The sequence below is a fragment of the Uloborus diversus genome, chromosome 1, assembly GCF_026930045.1.
Source record: "Uloborus diversus isolate 005 chromosome 1, Udiv.v.3.1, whole genome shotgun sequence".
Lineage (NCBI taxonomy): Eukaryota > Metazoa > Arthropoda > Arachnida > Araneae > Uloboridae > Uloborus > Uloborus diversus.
Window position 1 is genome coordinate 265443500 of NC_072731.1, and position 21164 is coordinate 265464663.

The 21164-nt window shown below is 32.9% G+C and overlaps 1 protein-coding gene across 1 annotated transcript; it reads left to right on the forward strand.

Moving 5' to 3' along the window:
• Positions 1 to 5874: 5874 nt before the first annotated feature.
• LOC129220539 (uncharacterized) lies at positions 5875 to 14011 on the forward strand. The gene is made up of 5 exons (XM_054854971.1): positions 5875 to 5941; positions 6713 to 6747; positions 8084 to 8167; positions 11200 to 11359; positions 13296 to 14011. Exons 1-5 carry the CDS (start codon positions 5875 to 5877, stop codon positions 14009 to 14011), a joined length of 1062 nt encoding a protein of 353 aa, XP_054710946.1.
• The last annotated feature ends 7153 nt before the right edge of the window (positions 14012 to 21164 follow it).

Here is a 21164-nt window from a genome sequence, read left to right on the forward strand (position 1 = left end):
AAAAAACTTAAAATGCTCTTCGTTGTACAAATGTGTCATCGGTATCTTTTTTTTAGCAGGGGGGGGCATTGCAAGTAACAAAACGACATGGGGGGAGGGGGGTTGAAGAGACTTGTTATCATCTGTAGAGCACCGGGTAACACCATTCCAGGACACCTCAAAATAAACTTGAAACAAAAATAACACCATCCAATCTTAATCGATGTTTAATTGTTGGGGTGGGGGGTGGGGCAACGAAAGTAACATAACAAAATCAAATCCTCAAAATATTATTATTTTTTTAATTTAAAATTCTACTTGTTTGAACAAATATGTCACCAGTATCTTTTTTATCGGGGGGGGGGGGGGGAATTGCAAATACTTATCATCAACTGTACAGCACCGGAAACACATTCCAGGACACCTCAAAATTAACTTGAGAAAAAAAAACACCGTCCCAATCTTAATCGAAATTTTTTTTTTAAAGGTCCCCCCAAGTTTTTTTCAATTTTCCTTAGTTTTAGAGAAATTATTATTATTATTATTTTTTTTTTTTTGGAGGTGAAAGGAGCTTTATATTAACTGCTAACATAGTTTCGCTGAGCGGGGGGGGGGGGGGCGGGGGGAGATTTGTTATCTGTACAGCACCGATAACACATTCAAGGAAACCTCAAAATAAATTTGAAACAAAAATAACACCATCCAATCTCAATCAATGTTTATTTGGAGGGGGGGGGGGGGCAGTGAAAGTAACAAAACAAAATCAAATCCTCAAAACATATTTTTAAAAAACTTAAAATGCTCTTCGTTGTACAAATGTGTCATCGGTATCTTTTTTAGCTGGGGGGGGGGCATTGCAAGTAACAAAACGACATGGGGGGAGGGGGGTTGAAGAGACTTGTTATCTTCTGTAGAGCACCGGGTAACACCATTCCAGGACACCTCAAAATAAACTTGAAACAAAAAATAACACCATCCAATCTTAATCGATGTTTAATTGTTGGGGTGGGGGGTGGGGCAGCGAAAGTAACATAACAAAATCAAATCCTCAAAATATTATTTTTTTTTAATTTAAAATTCTACTTGTCTGAACAAATATGTCATCAGTATCTTTTTTTATCGGGGGGGGGGGGGGGCGTAATTAAAAGCAAGAAAATGACATGGGGGGGGGGGATTGCAAATACTTATCATCAACTGTACAGCACCGGAAACACATTCCAGGACACCTCAAAATTAACTTGAGAAAAAAAAAAACACCGTCCAATCTTAATCGATATTTATTTTGACTGGGGGGGAGGGGGTCACAATACGTAACATCAAATCCGCAAAATATATCAGAACAAATGTGTCACCTGTTTTTTTTTTTTTTTTAGCGGCGGAGGGCATTGAAAGTAAAATAAAATGAAATGAATTTGGGGGGGGCGGGGGGTGAATGGAAAAAAACTTGTCACTGCACGCACCGGCAACACATTCCATGACACCGTAAAATAACTTGAAGCAAATTTACACCGTCCCCATAAACGATCAACGGACATGCAAAATACTTTCAACACTTACTACACCGTCCCTACTTACGATGATCAGAACCTTAAACTATTTTAAGCACATACTACACCTTCCCCTAATACGAGAACGGGTTGCCGTACAAAACAGGTTTGCTTATATCTCCTTGGCGATGAGGAAAACACCGCATGGATACCATATATGGCATTGTATCGCAATGAAAACATTGAACCTGGCGCGGGAACTGATCCTTTCGCCAACGGAAAATCGACGGGACCTTTATCGAACTGCATCCGAAAAAATTGTACAACGATAAGCCTAACTGAAAATAACACTGAAACACAAACATTACGATTTAATATGAACAAGAACGTACTTACAATGCCTTAATCTTTGGTGAGGATATCCACACTGAGCGCATAATGATTTCTGTATGTGGTAGCTACTTCTGCCACACCTGCGACATAATGTGTGGGTTTTATTCCGTCTTTTACCAAAACTGGATGTACCTTTCGTCTGAAATCATGAGAAATTTTTGTTTACAAGGAAAGCATTGAGAGGAAAGTGAATACCTAACTATTTGACACACCTCTGATAAAACATTTACGTTATCTTGGAATAGAGAGCCGAAGTTTTTAAAACAATTCAGTCAATAGAAAGTAGTTAATTTTAATAATGATATTAAATTCAGAAAATCAAAATACATAACAGCGTATTTCGTAATCACGCTGTACATGGCCCAAAACTTAACAGCGGTACCATCAGAATTAGTGAACACATAACTAGTGTCTAAAAATAATCATGAAAAATACCTAGTACAAACAAATGTTGCATAAAAAACATTACATAAAATTAGATATAAAGGTTAATTAAATTAGCAATAAATTAAGATTAATTCAGATTGTACTAACCATGGCGAATTCTTCAAGGTACACCGAGATAGAACGATTGCGATCATCAAAATGGAAACAAACTGCAGTTACAGTTACAGTTGTTACTACATATTCTCCTAAGTTGAAGTCATTCTATCAAAATACGGTTAAAGATTTTGCATTTTTAAGACTAAAAAATATCAAAGTATGCATTAAAACTATCATTTATTAAATAAAACTCGTTTAAAAATTTCGAAATTTCTTGCAAAAGAAATCTCGCAATGCCATCGGCAGTGACTGATGCAGTATTTAGGGAATATAAAGTGGAAACAGTATAGTATTAGAAAGTAAACAAAACAAACTTTTTCGCCTGCTTTTTTGTAAATCAGAATATTTCCGAGACTTTTGTACAAATTTCTACATCTTAATACTCTTTTTTTACCTTATTGGTTACCAAAATCAAACTTACGTGCTTGCTAACCAAGAGTTCTCTATTATAATGTAATATTTATATGTGGCAGATTATAATGCTGTTTGAGTGCACCGCGTCTGAAAGATTTCGGTATCCTCTGAAATAGTTTTAAGAAATGAAAAGAGCAAGAAATTTCAATCCCACAACTACTTTTTGACTCTTCCTACCTTTTTAATGTCAATGACAACGATTCGTGTAGAAATCCTTTTCAACCTGAAAAAGATCGCGGTTTTTTCTTGCTCTGATTTCATGATGCATGGTGAAACTATTTTAAATATCTGATATTCGGTAAGTAGGATAGTTTCTATTGCCCATTTTCCATTTTATCAGAAACCGGAATGCTACTTGCTACTAACATTAGAGAACCTGCGAAATGTAACTTGCAGTAGACTCTCAAATAAGCGAGATCCGATTGTGAGGGAAGCCTTCTCTCCCCCACTCCCCGCTTAAAAAAAAGGAGTACTCTTACGGAATGTTGGGAAAAGTATATTGTGTAATACTAAAACCAGATTCTTTTTTTACTGTTTAATATCCTTCTTCAAAATATATTTACGTCATTTTTCAAAGCATTTTCGTCAAGATTTGCATAGATTGTATTATACTATCTATGCAAATTGGATAGATAGTATAATACAAAACACTATGCACTATGGATATTTGCTATAGTGTTTTGAAGTTCCTTTCATAAATCAACCCAGTGCTACATAAGGAAGTTTTATATCATAGGGCTGTGATAATTTTACTTAAATTTTACTTAATTTTTTTAAGTAAAACATTTTTCAGACGAACATTTCGGAGAAAATTTTATACTGTACTCATTAATTAAAACCTATAAATATATATATATATTTATGCATCACAAATATTGCGGTAAATACTAATTGATTAAATTACATCCCTTTAGCTTTAGCATACTTTTGGACAGTTTAAGACACTTTCGAACAGTTTTGAAAGGAAAAAAAAACACCTATTCTGTCCTTCACCAGTTTTGGACAGTTCAAAACCCAATTTTTTTTTTTTTCAGCATGAAAATATCTTTTTGTACATGGGGCTCATAGGAGTGAGTCATATACTCTGTTTTTATGCTAAAAATAAAGTGAAAAAATTAAAACAAACTCCTAAAAAAATTAGTTTTGTTGTTTTTTGAGTATTTTAGGGGGGAATAATACCCCATGGGTCTCCTGACGTGCTCCAAATGTGCATGCATTTGAACTTTGCACCTTTCTAGTATATCAAAAGAGTGTTAATGGGTAATATAATGCTTCCCCCCCCCTTGGAAACAAAAGTAATGGCTGTGAAACTGTCAAAAATTTAAAAAAAAAATGGGGGAGGGTGCCATTTTTCAAAATGTTGGATATGTAGAAGAAAACATTGATTATATTTTGTTTTCAGGTTTTATTTTGCACTTGTGGTACCCACACGGCTTTGCCCGTAATAGAAAAATTGAAAGGTCTTTTGGTTCGCCTGTATATTTACAAATGTATGGTGAATTTTCTCGTCAATTGGCTTGTGCCCATGTTACGGTTCCACGTTATGATAATTTCGTAATTTACTCGTCCATCTTATGATATTTTTTTACTTTAAATTGGAATAGAAAAAGAATCACATCGAATTTTCGAAAAATCGCTTCGAGGTGCACACCCCCATGCTACAAACTAACTTTGTGCCAAATTTCATGAAAATCCGCCGAACGGTCTAGGCGCTATGCGCGTCACAGACATCCTCCGGACAGAGAGACTTTCAGCTTCATTATTAGTAACTAGTGGCTCCCGCACGGCTTTGCCCGTAATAGAAAAATCAAAAGGTCTTTTGGTTCGCCTGTATATTTACAAATAATGTATGGTGAATTTTCTCGCCATTTGGCTTGTACCCATTTTACGGTTCCACGTTATGATAATTTCGTATCTCGCCAATTGGCTTGTGCCCATGTTACGGTTCCACGTTATGATAATTTCGTAATTTACTCGTCCATCTTATGAAATTTTTTACTTAAAATTGGAATAGAAAAAGAATCACATCGAATTTTCGAAAAATTGCTTCGAGGTGCACACCCCTATGCTACATACTAACTTTGTGCCAAATTTGATGAAAATCGGCCGAACGGTTTAGGCGCTACGCGCGTCACAGACATCCAGACAGACTTTCAGCTTTATTATTAGTAAAGAAGATAAGATTCAGCAATAATTATATCAGAAGCATTTTGAAAGTTTTTTTTTTTTTATGCACGGCATGCATTAATAAGCACTTGCATTAATAACGCTGGGTAATTAGCTAGTTAAAATATAAAATGATCCATGCACTAACTAAAATAACACTTAAAATGTGTTTTTATTTGTCAGGTGTTACATTGAAAGAGTCCAGTTTTATATATAATCCTTTTTAAAAAAAAATTGATAAAAATCAAATTGCTTCATGAAGTCCTCATCATCTGAAACTGTAATTTCAAGGGAATATACAGTTGGACCTCCATATATCTAAATAGCAAATTGCCGGAAAAAAAAAATTCGATATATAGAAATTTCGATTTATAGAAACAATCTTATTTTATCAAAAATCTGCTAAAACATTGAAACTAAAGTTAATTTTCGTGCATGAAACCCAATTTCTAATTTATACGAGCATCGAATTAAATAAAAGTTAATAATTAAAAAATTACAGAAATTACATTTTTGCGCCTTCATACATCTTCATTCTTCGGCAATTCAACTTGATCCGCAACATTGGAGGATTTTTGTTTTGACAGTGTAACTGAGAGAAAAGTAAAAAATCAAATCTACTTAACTTGTATGATTTTTACTGAAGCTAAAAAGACAAGAAATGATAATAAATAGACAAAAGGAATAACTTGAAACTGATTTTAGTGTTACTGGTTTATTTATTTAATTCATTTTTATTTTAACCAATGATACCTTCATTAGCAATCTTTTATGTGAAAATTCCTTTGTATGCGTAGACAATTCTTTCATTGTGTCTTATAAACATGTAGAAAATAATTCATACTATAATAATTTATTAATTATTTTTATTTTCTGATGTTTTTTGTAGAAAATGGCTAGAAATCATGAAAAACATTATGGAAGACTAAATAGACTGTTTCTGTTGAAAGAAAAAGAGGGTATGGTATTTATGCTTTACTTCTTGTAATGTTGATTTTTTGAGTCTTATTAATTTATTATTAAGAACCACTTATTTGGGAGAATTTCTTAATTTATTAGTTCAGAATTTGCTTTTTACGGTGATCAGTGATCATGCTCCATGCCAGGGGGGTGCGCAGAAATTTTGGTACCCATACATCCCTAAACATATTTCACCTATCATTTTAAAAATCTTGGGCCCTTTTCAGGTTTTAGCTGTGCCAACAGGTGTCCCTTCTCTGTCGCCTCTTTCACAAATCCTAAAGTCACTACAGGCTTTTTATTATATTTTATTACATTTTAAATGTTAAATAAGAGATTTTTTGTCATTTATGTCCTATCGCTACCAAGTAAAAGTCTGACAACATCTCATATAATAATATTTTTGTAATTTATAATGCAATCTAGACCATTGCTACTGTTAGTGTGATTGCAGCAAATAATTAAGTTTAGAAAGATTTTATTAATATGTACTACAAGTTAGGGGAAGGGGAGGTACCAAATCAAGTTTGTGCCTAGTGTCCTCATAAGCCTTAGTCAGGCCCTGGCCTTAGATATAGCCCAATTTTGCACAAAAAAACACACACACACACATTTTTATTTATTTTTATTTGCAATTAGGTCTAAAAAAAATTGGATTCTATTTTTTTAAAATTAATTTATTTATTTCTGGTTTATTTATTTAATTTTAAATTATGAATTTATTTTCATTGTATTTAATTCTAATATTGAACTTTTATTTCTCTCCTTAGAATTTGAGAAAGCTAATCCAACAAGGCCAAAACTTGTAAGTTAGTTGTCTTTTAACTTCTACCTCACTCAAAAATGCTAATTTTGTCATTTTGTTGCGAGATTTTAGCCAAGTTTAAAAGCTCTTTAGTCAAAATGAAATTGGAAAAAAAGCATTACCAAAATGCTAATACACCTTCATATATCGAACTTTCACATATCAAAATTTTCTATATATATTGAAATCCCAGCAATTTCTATGTTCATTGTATAGAAAAATTGTTTCTATATATCCTAAAAATCTTTATATATCGGGAAAAAAAATTGAGACATTCGTAGATTTTTTTTTTTTTACTTTAGACTGTTCATCTTCTGAAAAATGAAGGTTAGAGGAGAAAATTATGTTCACTAAAGGTTGCTACGGAACTCATAAGGAATCTGGGGTTGAAGGGTGTGTAGTTAAGACATTGTTCTGTCCTGAAGTTCTTAAATTTGCTCAAGTTTATTTCAAATCTTAGTTGTAACAAGTAACTCTGTAAAATCAGTTTCAAGTCATCCTTTTGTCTCTTGATTATCATTCCTAGTCTTCTTAGCTTCAGTAAAAATCATTCAAGTTAAGTAGACTGATTTTTTATTTTTTTCTAGATCACATTGTTAAAACAAAAATCCCCTAATGTTGCGATCAAGTTGAATTGCCGAAGAATATGAAGATGTATGTTGGCGTAAAAATGTAATTTCTGTTAATTTTTTAATCATTAACTTTCGTTTAATCCAGTGCTGGTATAAATTATAAATTGGGTTTCATACACGAAAATTAGCTTTTATTTTAATGTTTTAGGATACTTTTATAATAAAATAAGATAGTTTTCATATATCGAATTTTTTCCCGGCAATTTGCTACTTTGATGTATGGAGGTCCGACTGTATGTTGGAAGATTAAAGGCGAAAAATGCGACCATAAGCAGAAACCCTGTTTTATGTGTGTTGTCTGAGTTAACATTTAATGATAAAAAAAAATTAATTATGAATGCATGGTTGCTTACTTTGTCTGTATTTTGTTTTGTACATTATTCTCTTTCAAATGTAATTTGAAGTAAAGTTATAAACTCCTTTTTCAAACTTTAAAAACTCACATTATTATATATTATGTATTTTATATCAAAATTTTATGCATCTAGCAGAAAAGTTTCAATTGATTTGAGTAAAAAAAAAATGTGACACTAAAAAAGTTGCTTTTGGGAAAGTAGTTACATGAAGTTTAGGAGACGATTTCATCACTATGACTACTTGTTATGCTATTGTTTTACATTTCGCTCTTAATCTATTGGACTTGTAGTTCCCAATTATTATTTGTGATTTTTCTGTCGTGATTTTAAATTTGTGTCTTTTTGCAGGATCTTCTAAATACTCCTGAAGAAATACAAAAATGGATTCCAAGTATTAAAAAAGACATTGATTTTTATCTGAAAAAATCTAAGGTTAGTTTCTTCATTCTTTTAACGAAATTATGGGGCAGTTTGAAGCAAAGGGATATAAGACAGCATGATTTAGAAAAAGATTTTAATGAAAGCTTATCTAGGATCTGAACTGAAGGGAGTCGGTACCTCGTAAACTCATTGTCATAATGTATCTTTTAACGAAATTATAAGGCAGTTTAAAGCAAAGGGATATAAGACAGCATGATTTAGATAAAGATTTCAATGAAAGCTTATCTAGGATCTGAACTAAAGGGAGTTGGTACCTCATATACTCATAGTCATAATATTTCTTTTAATGAAATTGTGAGACTGTTAGAAACAAAGGAAAATAAGACAGCATTATTTAGAAAAAAAATTCAATAAAAGCTTATCTAGGATACAGGGTTCATTGATTTAAATTAGCTTGATTTTAATCATGATTGTTTGTTAAAAATCATTGATTTTAATTTACTGTTTTTTTAAACAAAATCAATAATTAAAATCAGTTGATTTTACTTGTTGTTACATATGGCCATATGGCTTTATTCAGAAAGATATTAATCCATTTAAATGGCAGTCAAGAACTGTAAAAGGAATTATAATAAACAATTGAACATACAACAATAGTAACATTTTAAAATTGAAAAGAAATCTGTAAATTAGAGGATTTCACAATTGTAGCAAAAATAAAGAGAAAGTCATTTCAGGAAGTCTATGACAGGTGGTGCGAACCAATGAAGTTTTCCGAGTAGACAGATTTTGTGCTGACAGAATACAGACACATTAAATATGCTTTGATAAAATTTTTATTTGGTTTGTTTGTTTTCTTGTTTAAAACAAATGCAATGTTTAAGTTTTCTTTAAGACTTAAATATTTTGAAAATATTTGTTTTTTAAGTTTTTAAGCATAAAAAAAAAGAAAGTACTGATGATTTTCAACTACTTGCTGCCAAAGTTGCATATCTCAAAAACCGAAATTTATCTGAAAAGAAAGAAAAATAAAAGCTTAAGCACTTTCAATTTTTAATAAATTTACAAATTTCAAACTTTTAAAATACCTAAATAATTGGACTTATAAAAATAGTTTATATGCTGCAATACATCGTAGCCAAGGTTTAAAATCACTGCTATTACTAGAATAGGGCTTTTTTTTTTTTCAATTTAATAATTAGTATAATTAATAATAAAATTAATAAGTAAACTGTTTATTTAGTGTTACATATTATTTGCATCATTGCTATTCCATAATTAACATAACTTAATACAACAACTATGGTTGCGTTTGACGAGCTCGACCGGGAGCGACCAGTTAGTTAATCACGTGACAGCTAATGATCACGTGCTCCAATCGACCAATCAGCTGCTTAGAATGGTAACCGCTGTGATAACCGGTTGATCATAGAACGCTTCGGTTAGTAACCAGTTACTTACTTGTCGACCGGTGAGTTTCGTCGAACGCAGCCTTAATTTGTTATGATTTTTTTAAGGTTTCATTTTGACAGTTTTAATAACCTCAATCAATCAATTTAAGGTTTTATTTTTACCAACTCCTGTTGAATTGGGTTTTAATCATTTTTGCCATGATTTTTTCCGCTGTCCCGGCAAAAATACCTTTTTGCCGGCAAAATGGTCAACTCTGTAAGAGAATCACGTTCAAATGCTGCCGTTAATCAGCTAATTGTATAACTGAATTTTTTTTTTGGCAGTTAAATTCAGTTATTTTTAATTTACATAAAAACATGAATGCAGTGTCATTTGAGAGCTCTTGATTTGAGTATTTTGAATGAATAAAAACTGGCAAGCTGATTTTTTTAAGGTTTTACTTTTATCAACTCCTGTTAAATTAGTTTGAATCAAAACTTCAAAATTTCCACTTACATCCTTTTGCTTCTCACTGCCTCAAATTAACATTTTTTGAAAAAAAAAAAGTTCAATTCTTAATTTTCTCAAAAAGTAACCGAGTCACTAACATTCCTTTTAAGATTTTATTTGCAAATATTGAAGTGTGAGATAGCAAAAAGCTTTTAACATTTCTGGACTTTTTTTTTTTTTTTTTGCAATAATGTGAGATCATTTTTTAGCTTTTAGTTAAATTTTTTACATACACTGTTATCGTATTTAGCCATAGTCATGAGAGTGTAGTTGATTTTTGAAGCTATTGCATACACTGGTATTGTTTTTTAGCTAATTTGTGCATTATCTGCAAATTTTGCTTCTGTGTGGTTACCGTGCCACACACTAGCGCAGCCAGAACTGCCATCTGGAGAGGGTTTTTTGATCAAAAATACCTTCTGAAGGATTTTTTTTTTGATCAAAACAGCCCTTTTGTATGCACAAACTACTGTATAAGAACTTGCATTTAGGTTAAAACCAATGGCTATGGGGTGTTTTCTCCCCCCCCCCCTTTTGCTGTGCCACTGGAACCACCATACTCTCGATAATCAGGAATTAACTATACTTATTTGTCATTGTATTGTTGTTCTGCAAATAGCGTATACAGTGGATTCCTGACTTACGCAAGGGATGCGTTCCAAGACCCCTCGCTAAGTCAAATTTTCGCGTTGTGGGAAAAGGTATATGTAAAAACTTTTATAAACATACCCATTTATTTTAGACACTTGTAAACACAACCTCAAACTGTTTTAAACCATTCCTTAACTATACATTACCATCTCTTGCACCAAGAACGGAATTTTTATTTGTATTTTTTTTAAAGCTGTTTTATTCGACATAAAATACTGATACGATGCAAAATCAATGATCAATGGAAAAGAGGGTTATAAAATAAACAAGTACAGCATGTACAGTATATTAATAAAATAATGCACTTGTACAGTAGATCGAATTTAATTTAATTATAACGGCTTTCAATGCAAGCCGTTTGTTATTGAATTGACTTTTTATTGCATTTTTACAACTATTTTAAAGCTATTCAAATTTTGTTTGATGTACAGCTTTGTAATCTAAATTCTGAAAATTGCTTAAAAATTGTTTTAAAATTTAGCTGAAACTTCTTTTTTTATCAACGCTAACTCATCCATTGTATTTCATAGGTAACATGCTATTCTGACCAACAAATTGAAGACTGTAACTTGAAGATTGTTCAACTTGAAAAAGAATTTAAAGCTTTTATACGTAAAATTAAGAAACTGACGCCTGGAGTTCTCGATGTTATTCCGTGGACAAGTCGACCTTACAAAAGGAAAAAACTAGGTACATTCTTACCTTTAAGATGTTTCACCAATAACTTATTTGCTATTTTCTAGCTTTGATTTTTTAAGAACTCTGATGTTTTGCATTGGCTGAAAAAAAAAGCTCTTTATCCAAGGCTTAATTTACTGGGGAGCTTACATGAGCTCAGACCCTGTAGTTAACCCTTTTTTTCAATTGTATGTACAAAGAAATACTTGTACATGAAAGAGAGAGTATGGAGAAATAGTACAACAGTTATTAGTTCAAAATTGTTGAGATATGCACACACGTGTTTTGGGGTTACAAGGAACCCCTTTTTTGACGTAAAGGGAGTAAACTTATGGATGGATGTCTTTTCATCCACTTCAATTCATTTTGTGCTTTAATCATCAATTTTGTGTTAATTAACATTGTAATACAGTCGGTTTAAAAAAACCTCTATTTAACGAATTTCGCAATTTAGCAAATCTTTTTTTTCCCCCAACTAAAATGAAGGCAAAACCCCCCTATTTACCGAATAATAAACCCCAAATTGACGAATTTTTTTAACAGCTGGAAAAAAAAATGTTTGTTGATTTGAGTTAGGAAACATTGGATTGTTTTCCAAATGAGGCATCCATCTTGTCCGAAGCAGAAAAAGATTTTTCTTGGAATCGACAATTTTTGATGAGCGAGAGGGCAACCAATAAATAGCGATTCTAATTCAGAAAGCGATGATGAAACTCCGATTAAAACTGTTACCTCTTCTAGTGCTTTACATGGCCTGGAAACTGTAAACATATCTCATACAGCAGGCTGTAAATGACACAGTATATACTTTCCAACTCTACTGTTTTTAACGGGAGACTCACGTTTTTTGCTCCCATTTTCCGATTTCCCGTTTTTTACGATTTTCTCCCGTTTTTGCAGTTTTTTCAGTCAATCATTAAAAGTTTCTTCTCAATAGATAGCGCCCTTTTCTAGTCTACCAATGTCTAGGAATAAGAATTTTTCCAATTAATAACTCATGTAGTAAAAATTAATTTTTTGGAATATTTCCAAATTTTACGTTCAACGAAGCACGTGCTTTGCCGAAAATTGCAGCATATTTCAATCTTTTTGCATCTTGAAAATATTTCAGTTGTTTTGAAAGTTTAAAGTTATTTCAACATGTGCTACCCTATACCTACTTATTTTATATTTTATTTTCAAAAAACTATTGATTTTTTTCTTGCGGATTTTAGTAATTAAATTTTTGTAGCTACTTCTTTGGTTGAAACTGGGGAATGTACGAATACGAAACTTTAAGCAAATTCACTCCTTATTATTTGGTTTTTCCTTTGCACTATATTTTTCTTGCTGCTACAAATTTGCTTATATCGATGAAAAATCCCCATTTTACTTTAAATTTAGAATTCATGTTATTAAATGCAAAATTTAATAATTCTGTTTTAAAGATATGCGACTGGTGAATCACCTACATACCTCTAGTAGAATATCCTGTTTTTTTTTCCTTCATAGGTTGGCAAGTATGCACAATATTTTCTTCTCTCCATAAAGTCAAAAGAGAACAATTTCGAATCAAGTTTCAAGGAAATTGTCAAACATCTATTTCTCTGTTCGTTTAAATTTCAAATTAATTAGGGTGTAAAAGTCACGGAATGCTGAATAAAAAGTGTACACTTTCTGTTTCTAATTGTGGATATTTTTGCACATTTACTTATTAGGGCTACTGTTAAGATAATTGCATTTTTTTCCCTCACCCCAATATTTTGAATAACCCTTATTTAACGTAGAAAAGTTTCGGTCTCGATGAATTCTTTCAATTGGGATCCGACTGTATATATCTTTCCCTTTTTTTATTGCTGTGCTTTTTTTCCGTTTACCTGTTAATATTTTGCTGTGTGTTCAGAATGACCAATTAAGTGTTAATAAAAGTGCCTACTTTAATAGCTAATAACATTTGTCTTTGTTTCAGACTGTCTTGAAGAAGCAGAGCCGCAAAAAGAGTTTACACCAATTGCCACACCCTTGTTAAATGAAACCAAGGAAACCGAAAAACGACTTGAGATTTTAGACTCTCCTTCCATGAACGAACCGCTGACTTTTAACCAACCTGGTGCACCCAATTCGAACTCCAAACCATTCAACTCCTCAGAAAGCACAAATGCAAATTCAAGTGGATTGGGATCAAATGTGGAAGCACTATCTGCTCAATATATTGAAGAGAATATGTCTTTCAATGGCATGTATCCACTTGGAGATAGCATTTTGTGCCAGAAATATAATGAAGCATCCTCGATGTGTTTCAAAAGCAACGATGTGGTGCCTAGTCTGCAACGGGATTTGAAATCTGTCCATTGTGATCTGATTCATTGCGATGATTCCTCAGTGAACACAACAGAAGACTCTTTATGTGAAAAAGCAGGAAATCTCAAGAAAAGACTTTGTAAAATTACTCCTTCAAATCAAGATTTTTCAAATGGCGACTATAGTTTAAGTGGTCAAGAACGTGATATATTAAATGGGGAGAAATCTGATTCTGAATTTAAAAAACAATTTTCTCATTCAAGAACTAATACAGGCTTACAGACTCATTGTGCAAGTAATGATAAAATATCTGTATCATCTAATCAGTCGTCCTTGAAATTAGTTGATTATAATTGCAGCGACAGTGATAGTTGCAGTGAATAAATTTTCTGTTATCAGTATTTATGTAGTTTTATTTTGTTTGTTAAATTATTTTTATTGGCTATTATTATTAGTTTGATATGTTATTTTTGACACGTGCTTCCTGAATTTCATGATGCAGTTTTTGAAATACAATAGACCCTTGTTTTACGCTGGTTTATTTCACGTGGTTTAAGATTTGACACCTTTATTTTATTTTAAGTGGATGAGTTTCGGTTTTGCACGGATGCGGCAATGCAAACAGATAACATTTTCCCCTCTTTCAAAATCCAAACTCCTAAAGATTGCAGATTGCGCGTAATCAACTGCATTTTGGAGTGCTAATAATCGCACTTGGGCCACTGGGGACATTTTATGCGATTGATTCCAGAGCTCTTTCCAGAAGTAAAGTTATTAAATTCACACAGTTCAGAACTCACTGGAAGATGAGCTTCTAAGAGTGACAGAAGAGGCCAAAACCAACAAGAATACCGACTTCGGTGACACACAAGCAAAACTATTCACATTGAAAATTTTGAGCCATTCCTAGACAATAGAAATGATCTTTCTGATTTGTTAGTGAAGGAAGATTCTATCATGGAAATGACGCAAGTGCAAATGCTCTGCAAAGAATGACAGAGAAAAATTCTTAATGACTGCCAAAAGACTAATCCTAGCCAACTCCTCTTTATAAACAAAACACGAAATTAGTTTGTTTTCTTTATGCATGTTGGGCATAAAAGTCAATATAAGTACACATTAAACTTATTATGCGATTAGTCATCACTAGAAGGAAGTATTTTTTTATCTATGGAACCTAACCCCTATTTTAACACTAGTATTAGGTCTCAATTTACGCGGCATTTCCGTGGAACGTAACTCCAATGTAAAACGAGGGTCTACTGTATCTCAAAAAATTTTCAATCCTTGCTTCATTCGAAGAATTTTGCACTAAAGTATTAATGCAGACATGGACGTGTGCTGAACAAAGATTTTTTTTCTTTTTTTTTGATTTCACAGATAAGTTTTATCTTATTTTTTGTACTAGAGTAAATTCAATGTTCATAAAGCACAAATTTGCCGTAAAAATCATTGTTCTTGTAAATATACATTTCTGAGTTTCTAAGCAACAAAATCATTCTTTCTTTTCAACATTTAGACTTAATAGACTTTCTTGTGTATGTTCAAGTAAATCGTACTGCTGAAGATCATTAACACTCCTATTATTTTTAAACAAATTCACATTATTAAATAAGTTACATTAAAAAGATTGTTTTGTCGAATTTCTGCGACCACTTGTACAAGTTAATTGTCAAAAACAATCAATCTATTCAGAATATCTCATGTTTATCGAAATTTTTATGCAGAAGTTTTATTTTTAGCAACATTCAATTTACAAATAAAATATGCTTTAAATTTTTTTTCCAAGGAAGCTATTGTTCAATATTTTTGGCGAATATCGAAAGAAAATATAAAAGTATAAAGGATGTCTGATGGGGAATTTGTTGCAAAAGATGCAGAAGAAAAGTGACTTTCTTTTTTAAAAGTGTGCTATAGATTTGACAGATTTCTGAGCTATTCAATCTGGACACTGTGATGCACCCCCTCCGCCCCCCAGCTAAATTTATCGTCAATGCTGTGAAAAATGGTTATTAATTATGAACCTAAACCAGGGGACATAATAAGTGACACAAGAACATAAATTTGAACATTTTATTTCTTACATGTTGATATTTATAAGTGACTTAAGTAAGGGGAAATACTTTGAACGAGGAATAAAAATGAGAACAATATTTACTTGTACCTTTCTTTGGCTAGGGCTTTTTTTTTTTAATCTTTTTACTTCCTTTTACAAAAAAGGAAGTCTAAGAACACAAATTTAAATGACCTTGGTGGGGGGTTGGAACCTTCTCTCTGAAGATTTTCAAAATTGAAGTTTTGAAAATCCAATTTTCGAATACCTCTGGTGACTTAAAAAGAATTGAATAGGTTCGGGGACCTCCAATCTCCCCCCCCCCCACCGTCTTCCTTGGGTACATTTCTACAATTAATTTCTTTATTAAAAATACTGTGAGGACTCCCTTCCCCCTCCCATGCATGTGTATATCGGAAACTTAGTAGGCGGTAAATAAAAAAAACAATCGCCTGCACCCCCTCTTTGAGAAACTTCTGCAGCCTTTGGTGTAAGCATACAAAATTTCACTGGTAGGCTGTTTTTTGTAATTTCATCGATCTTGTAAATTAGACTTGCCGAGTGTAATAACAGTTAAAATTTTCTTCTTTGACGTAAAACTTCAACAGTCAGTTTTCTCTTTTTAACACTGCAAAGATGGGGGGGGGGGGGGGGCGAGGGGTGATCTGTGTCTGTGTCAGTTCATTGCAAAGGTCATCTTAAAATAACCAGGGGGATAAAAAGTGATTTAAGTAACAAAAATGCTTCAAATACACTCATAAAAACTAGCTGGTAAGCGAGCAAAATGGATTATTTGTTTGAAGTGAATAATTGATTTATGAAATGCAGACATTTGTTTTCGAGTGTAATTTCATTGGTACCCCATAGAGGGGGGTGTCTCGTGAAAACAAACCCTTTCGTGTTTTTTTTTTTTTTTTTTTTTTTTTTGTTTAATTTCATGCCTAAAATTTTTGTTTTAAGCTTTTAAACTGAAATAAATGAACCTAGTTCCATAATCATTTATTTCATTTTTGCTCAATTTTCATTATTTCTTTCTTAGTCATATCAGTTGTATGTAACAAAAACAAAAGGTACCCCAAAACCGGTGCTTTTACCCTATTTTTTGCTCCTGGGGGGCTTCGCCCCTGCTCGCTTCACTCGACAATCTCCGTTTGCCACCTGCGGCGGGTAGTAATTGATGATTTTAATCAGGGTCCGCCGATATATATCATGATATATATCGCGATATATATCCGATATTTATTTTGAAAATATCGTGATATTTTCGGTATTTATTTTTCAACTATGGTATATTTTCAGTATAAAAAGTACATTAATCTTAGTAATATTGTTGATTTATTATTAAACATAAACAAAAAGTTATGTACTATATATTTATGATGCATTAATACATCATTAATATAACAAAGTAGTATTATATTCCTTCTTTACTTGTATTTTATATTCATAAAATTATTAGTAATGTCACAATTTTAATATAATTCATATTAAAAGTGCTTACTTAAATATTAAACTCTGCTCAGAACAAATGAAAATGTCTTATGGTTGTGCGCTGACTAATGTATATTATTAATTTCTGAGTCATATAACTGCAAAAGTAGCTAACAGAAGAAAAATGAGTAAAACAGCTAATGCTAAATTAACTCCATTAAAATTGATAGAAATGTAAAATGAAAAAAAAGATATAAATAATGAAAGAAACTTTAATTTTAAGTCTACATATTGTAATTATAATATGACAAAATAAAGAGTGATTTGAGAATGCATTTACTATTTTGAAGACTTTAGTTTGTGCTAATTGGAAATATCGGATATATATCAAAATATCAGAAAAATATCAAAATATCGGATATTTTCGAAAATATCATGATATTTTCAAACCCTGATTTTAATGCTTTACTCCTGGATGTCCTCCGGATATCCTCAGAACCAATTGTCCAGTCCCTTAAAGTTTAGAGGGGTGGGGCAGGGCGGAATAGGTTCCCCTGGATGTTCTGTATCCAACTGTACCAGTATTAACCTGGTAGACATTGCCAGTCCAGAGGAGACGCACAGACAGACGGGCACAGGTTTTAATAGTATAGATTTTTGAGCAATTACGATTGCTTATTGTTCTCATTTGACTGTTTGTTGATGTCCTATGATTTTATTCCCCCCCCCCCCCCCCGCCAGCCTCTGCAGCACCACCGTCGACCGGCTCCTCACGATGCTGCTCCTCTAGCGAAAGCCATCTCCAGGTTGCGCCCATATCCTACACTTACACGCACCTATAAACACACACACACATATATATATACATACATACATACACCTACACACACAAACACATACACACACATATACAGACACCTACACACACAAACACATACACACACAAGCATACATACAGACACCTACGCACACACAAACACATACACACACACGCATACATACAGACACCTACGCACGCACAAACACCTACATACACATACCTCACCACACACGCCTACACACACACACACGCGTGATTGCGAAAAACATAATTTGAATTCAAGACGTCAAAGTTCAAATTAATTTTTTTTTCTATTATTACTCTCATTTGGTTACATTTCTCTCTTGTTCACATTTGAGTCAGTGAGGAGAAGCAAAAAGATGTAAGCAGGACTCGAAAATGCCATGATATTTTTGAAAATATCCGATATTTTGATATAAATCCGATATTTTCAATCAGCACAAACTAAAGTCTTCAAATTAGAAAATCCATCCTCAAATCACTCTTTTTTTTCTTATATTTTTATTACATTATGTAAAATTTAAATTAAGTTTTTTTAAATTATTTTATATCTAATATTTTATTTTACATTTTTATCAGTTTTAATGGAGTTAGCATTAGCTGTTTTACTCATTTTTCTTCTGTTAGCTACTTTTACAGTTATATGATTCAGAAATAAAAAATATGCATTAGTCGGTGCAGTCATAATATAGTTTTCTTTTTTTTCCGACGAACGTTTAATAATTAATGAGGCACTTTTAATATGAACTAAATTGTTACATTACTAATAATTTTATGAATATAAAATAAAAAAGGAATATTATATTACTCTGTTATGTTAATGATGTACAAATACATCATTAAAATATAGTACATAACTTTTTGGTTATTTTTAATAATAAATGAAAAATATTACTATGTTAATGTAATTTTTATAATGAAAATACCATAGTTGAAAAAATAAATGTCAAAAATATCATGATATTTTCAAAATAAATATCGGATATATATCATGATATATATCGACTGATATATTTCGGCAAACCCTGGATGTAAGTGTTTTTTTTTTTTTTTTTTTTTTTTTTTGACTAAAAAGCGCGCAAAGTTTAAACCTTAAGGTAGACTGTCATCCGCAAGTTTTTTAAATGATGCTGTAGAGCAGAATCTACCAAGGCCACTGTTATTTGCTACAGAGCAGATAAGCGTTTCTCCTACCGTTTGTACTAGCTACTTCTAGTACTTTAATTTTGACATTCACAACCCCTTTGCTTCAAGGACTTCATTTCTCCTCTTCAGGTTTTCAAAATTAACTTCTTTTATACTTTCCTTTCTTTTCCTTTTTACTTTCTTCTGTATCTGCATGTAGAAAAAAGTATTAGATTCGGGAAATTTTTCGAATTTCGATGGATTTGCGCGTTTTGAGGAAAGCTGAATCCATTTTGACCATATTTGGAAAATGTCTGTCTGTAGGTGCGTAACCTGTTTATTATGGCCGCTTTGGCTAAAAATCTACAGTATGCAGGGTTACCAGACGTTCCGGATTTCAAGGGACAGTCCCGTATTTTGAAAAATTGTCCCGCGTCCTTTGGAACTTCCATACGGGATGGCTAAAGTCCCATATCCTAGCTCATAACAATATTTTATAAAACGAGACATTTTGTAAGGTTTAATGCTTTGTTACGGTTACATTTTTCAGATTTATCATGAAGAGACGTTCTACGTCAGAAAGCACTCCTTAAAAATACACCATATCCAGTAATTACCCTCAACTCAAAAATATCCCCCCCCCCCTCCTTTTATTCTTAGACGCCTGTCCCGTATTTACTGCTCTTAAATCTGACAACCCTGACTGTATGAAATCGAACGAAATTCGCTACACAAATGTACTCCCATGTAAATTGGTGCTAATCAGTTTTTAGCACCCATTTCTCCAAGCGGGATGGAGCAATCGAACGTTTTCTTCGTTATGCGGGTCTGCTATATTCCAGAAAGTAACCGATGTAGAAACAAACAACATTTTGTCCATATGTTGACCCTAAAGTCAGGGCCCGATCAAGACAAACTGGTTCCCAGGTCCTGAGTAAAAATTGGTGCCCCCCCCCCCATAAGAAAATCAGCCCAATTTTAAAGTCAATGTTTTATACTAGAAACCTACACATTACTACAGAAACCAGGGATTTGAATACCAAACACTTGATAGTCATATAGTTAAAATTGCCTTACCTTAAGGTGAAAATGAGTTAAAAAAACAATTTTAAACTGCAAAAATAGCCAAAAAAAGTCTAACGAATTCTGACATCAAGCTTTAAAAAGGCTTCTTTCGGTCTTTAATAGAGGCAAATGTGTCGAACACATCATCAAAATCTAATTTTGATGTCACAGAATTTTCAATGGTCAGTAAGGAAAACGCCTGTAAATTATCCTGAGAAACGCAGCTACACAAACGATTTTTGATTCTTTTCAACGCTGAAAAGAAACGTTCACTGAAACAGAAAAAAAACGAAGTAAGTAAGTAAGTTAGTTAACTTAGGCTATTTTAGTGCCCCTAAATTTGTGGTGCCCAGGTCCGCGGACCGTGCGTTAATCAGGTCCTGCCTAATGGGTGTAAGTGTTGATCAATTTCGGTTTCAATAGCTAAAAATCAGTGGTGCCCCCCCCTAAGAGCAAGGGCGCACCCTCCCCCCAATACCACGAGCCCCCCCCCCCCCGTAAAAATTTTAATGGCGCAGTCTGCGCCATGACCCCTGGTGGGCACCCCTGTCAAAAGGGGGTTGAATAATTGGACGTATTTTCTCTATACTTGTGACTGCTATACCTTAGTAATTAATGAACGGAATAAACAAAAAGTGATCTACAGGTAGAGGGTACAAGAGCTGATTCGATTTTGAGCAAATAGCACGAAAGGGTTTGGTGCAATCGAACGTTCTTTCTTGTTCATTGAGACTACCATGTCTTAAGAAGTAATTTTTATTTATATGAAATTTGGAGCAAAAGTGAACCAGCACGTAAACAGGCACTGATTCAATTTCGGTGGCCATAGCTTCAAGGGGACTGATTTTTGACATTTTTTTAGTGAGTTATAATCAGCTGCATTTAATCAGCAATGTGAAAGATGAATCACCCTGAAATATTTTCGTTAACGATTGCCCCGTGAAATTCTGCGGCTTAGCTGTTGTCAAATGACCAGGGTGATCTCCGATTTAAAAATTGTACCTGTTGCTATCTTCTATTTC

Coding starts and splice junctions, on each gene's coding strand:
- LOC129220539 (XM_054854971.1), top strand. CDS start 5,875: ATGGCTAGAAATCATGAAAAACATTATGGAAGACTAAATAGACTGTTT. Junction 5,942..6,712: donor TCTGTTGAAAGAAAAAGAGG/GTATGGTATTTA, acceptor TTCTCTCCTTAG/AATTTGAGAAAGCTAATCCA. Junction 8,168..11,199: donor TTTATCTGAAAAAATCTAAG/GTTAGTTTCTTC, acceptor TGTATTTCATAG/GTAACATGCTATTCTGACCA.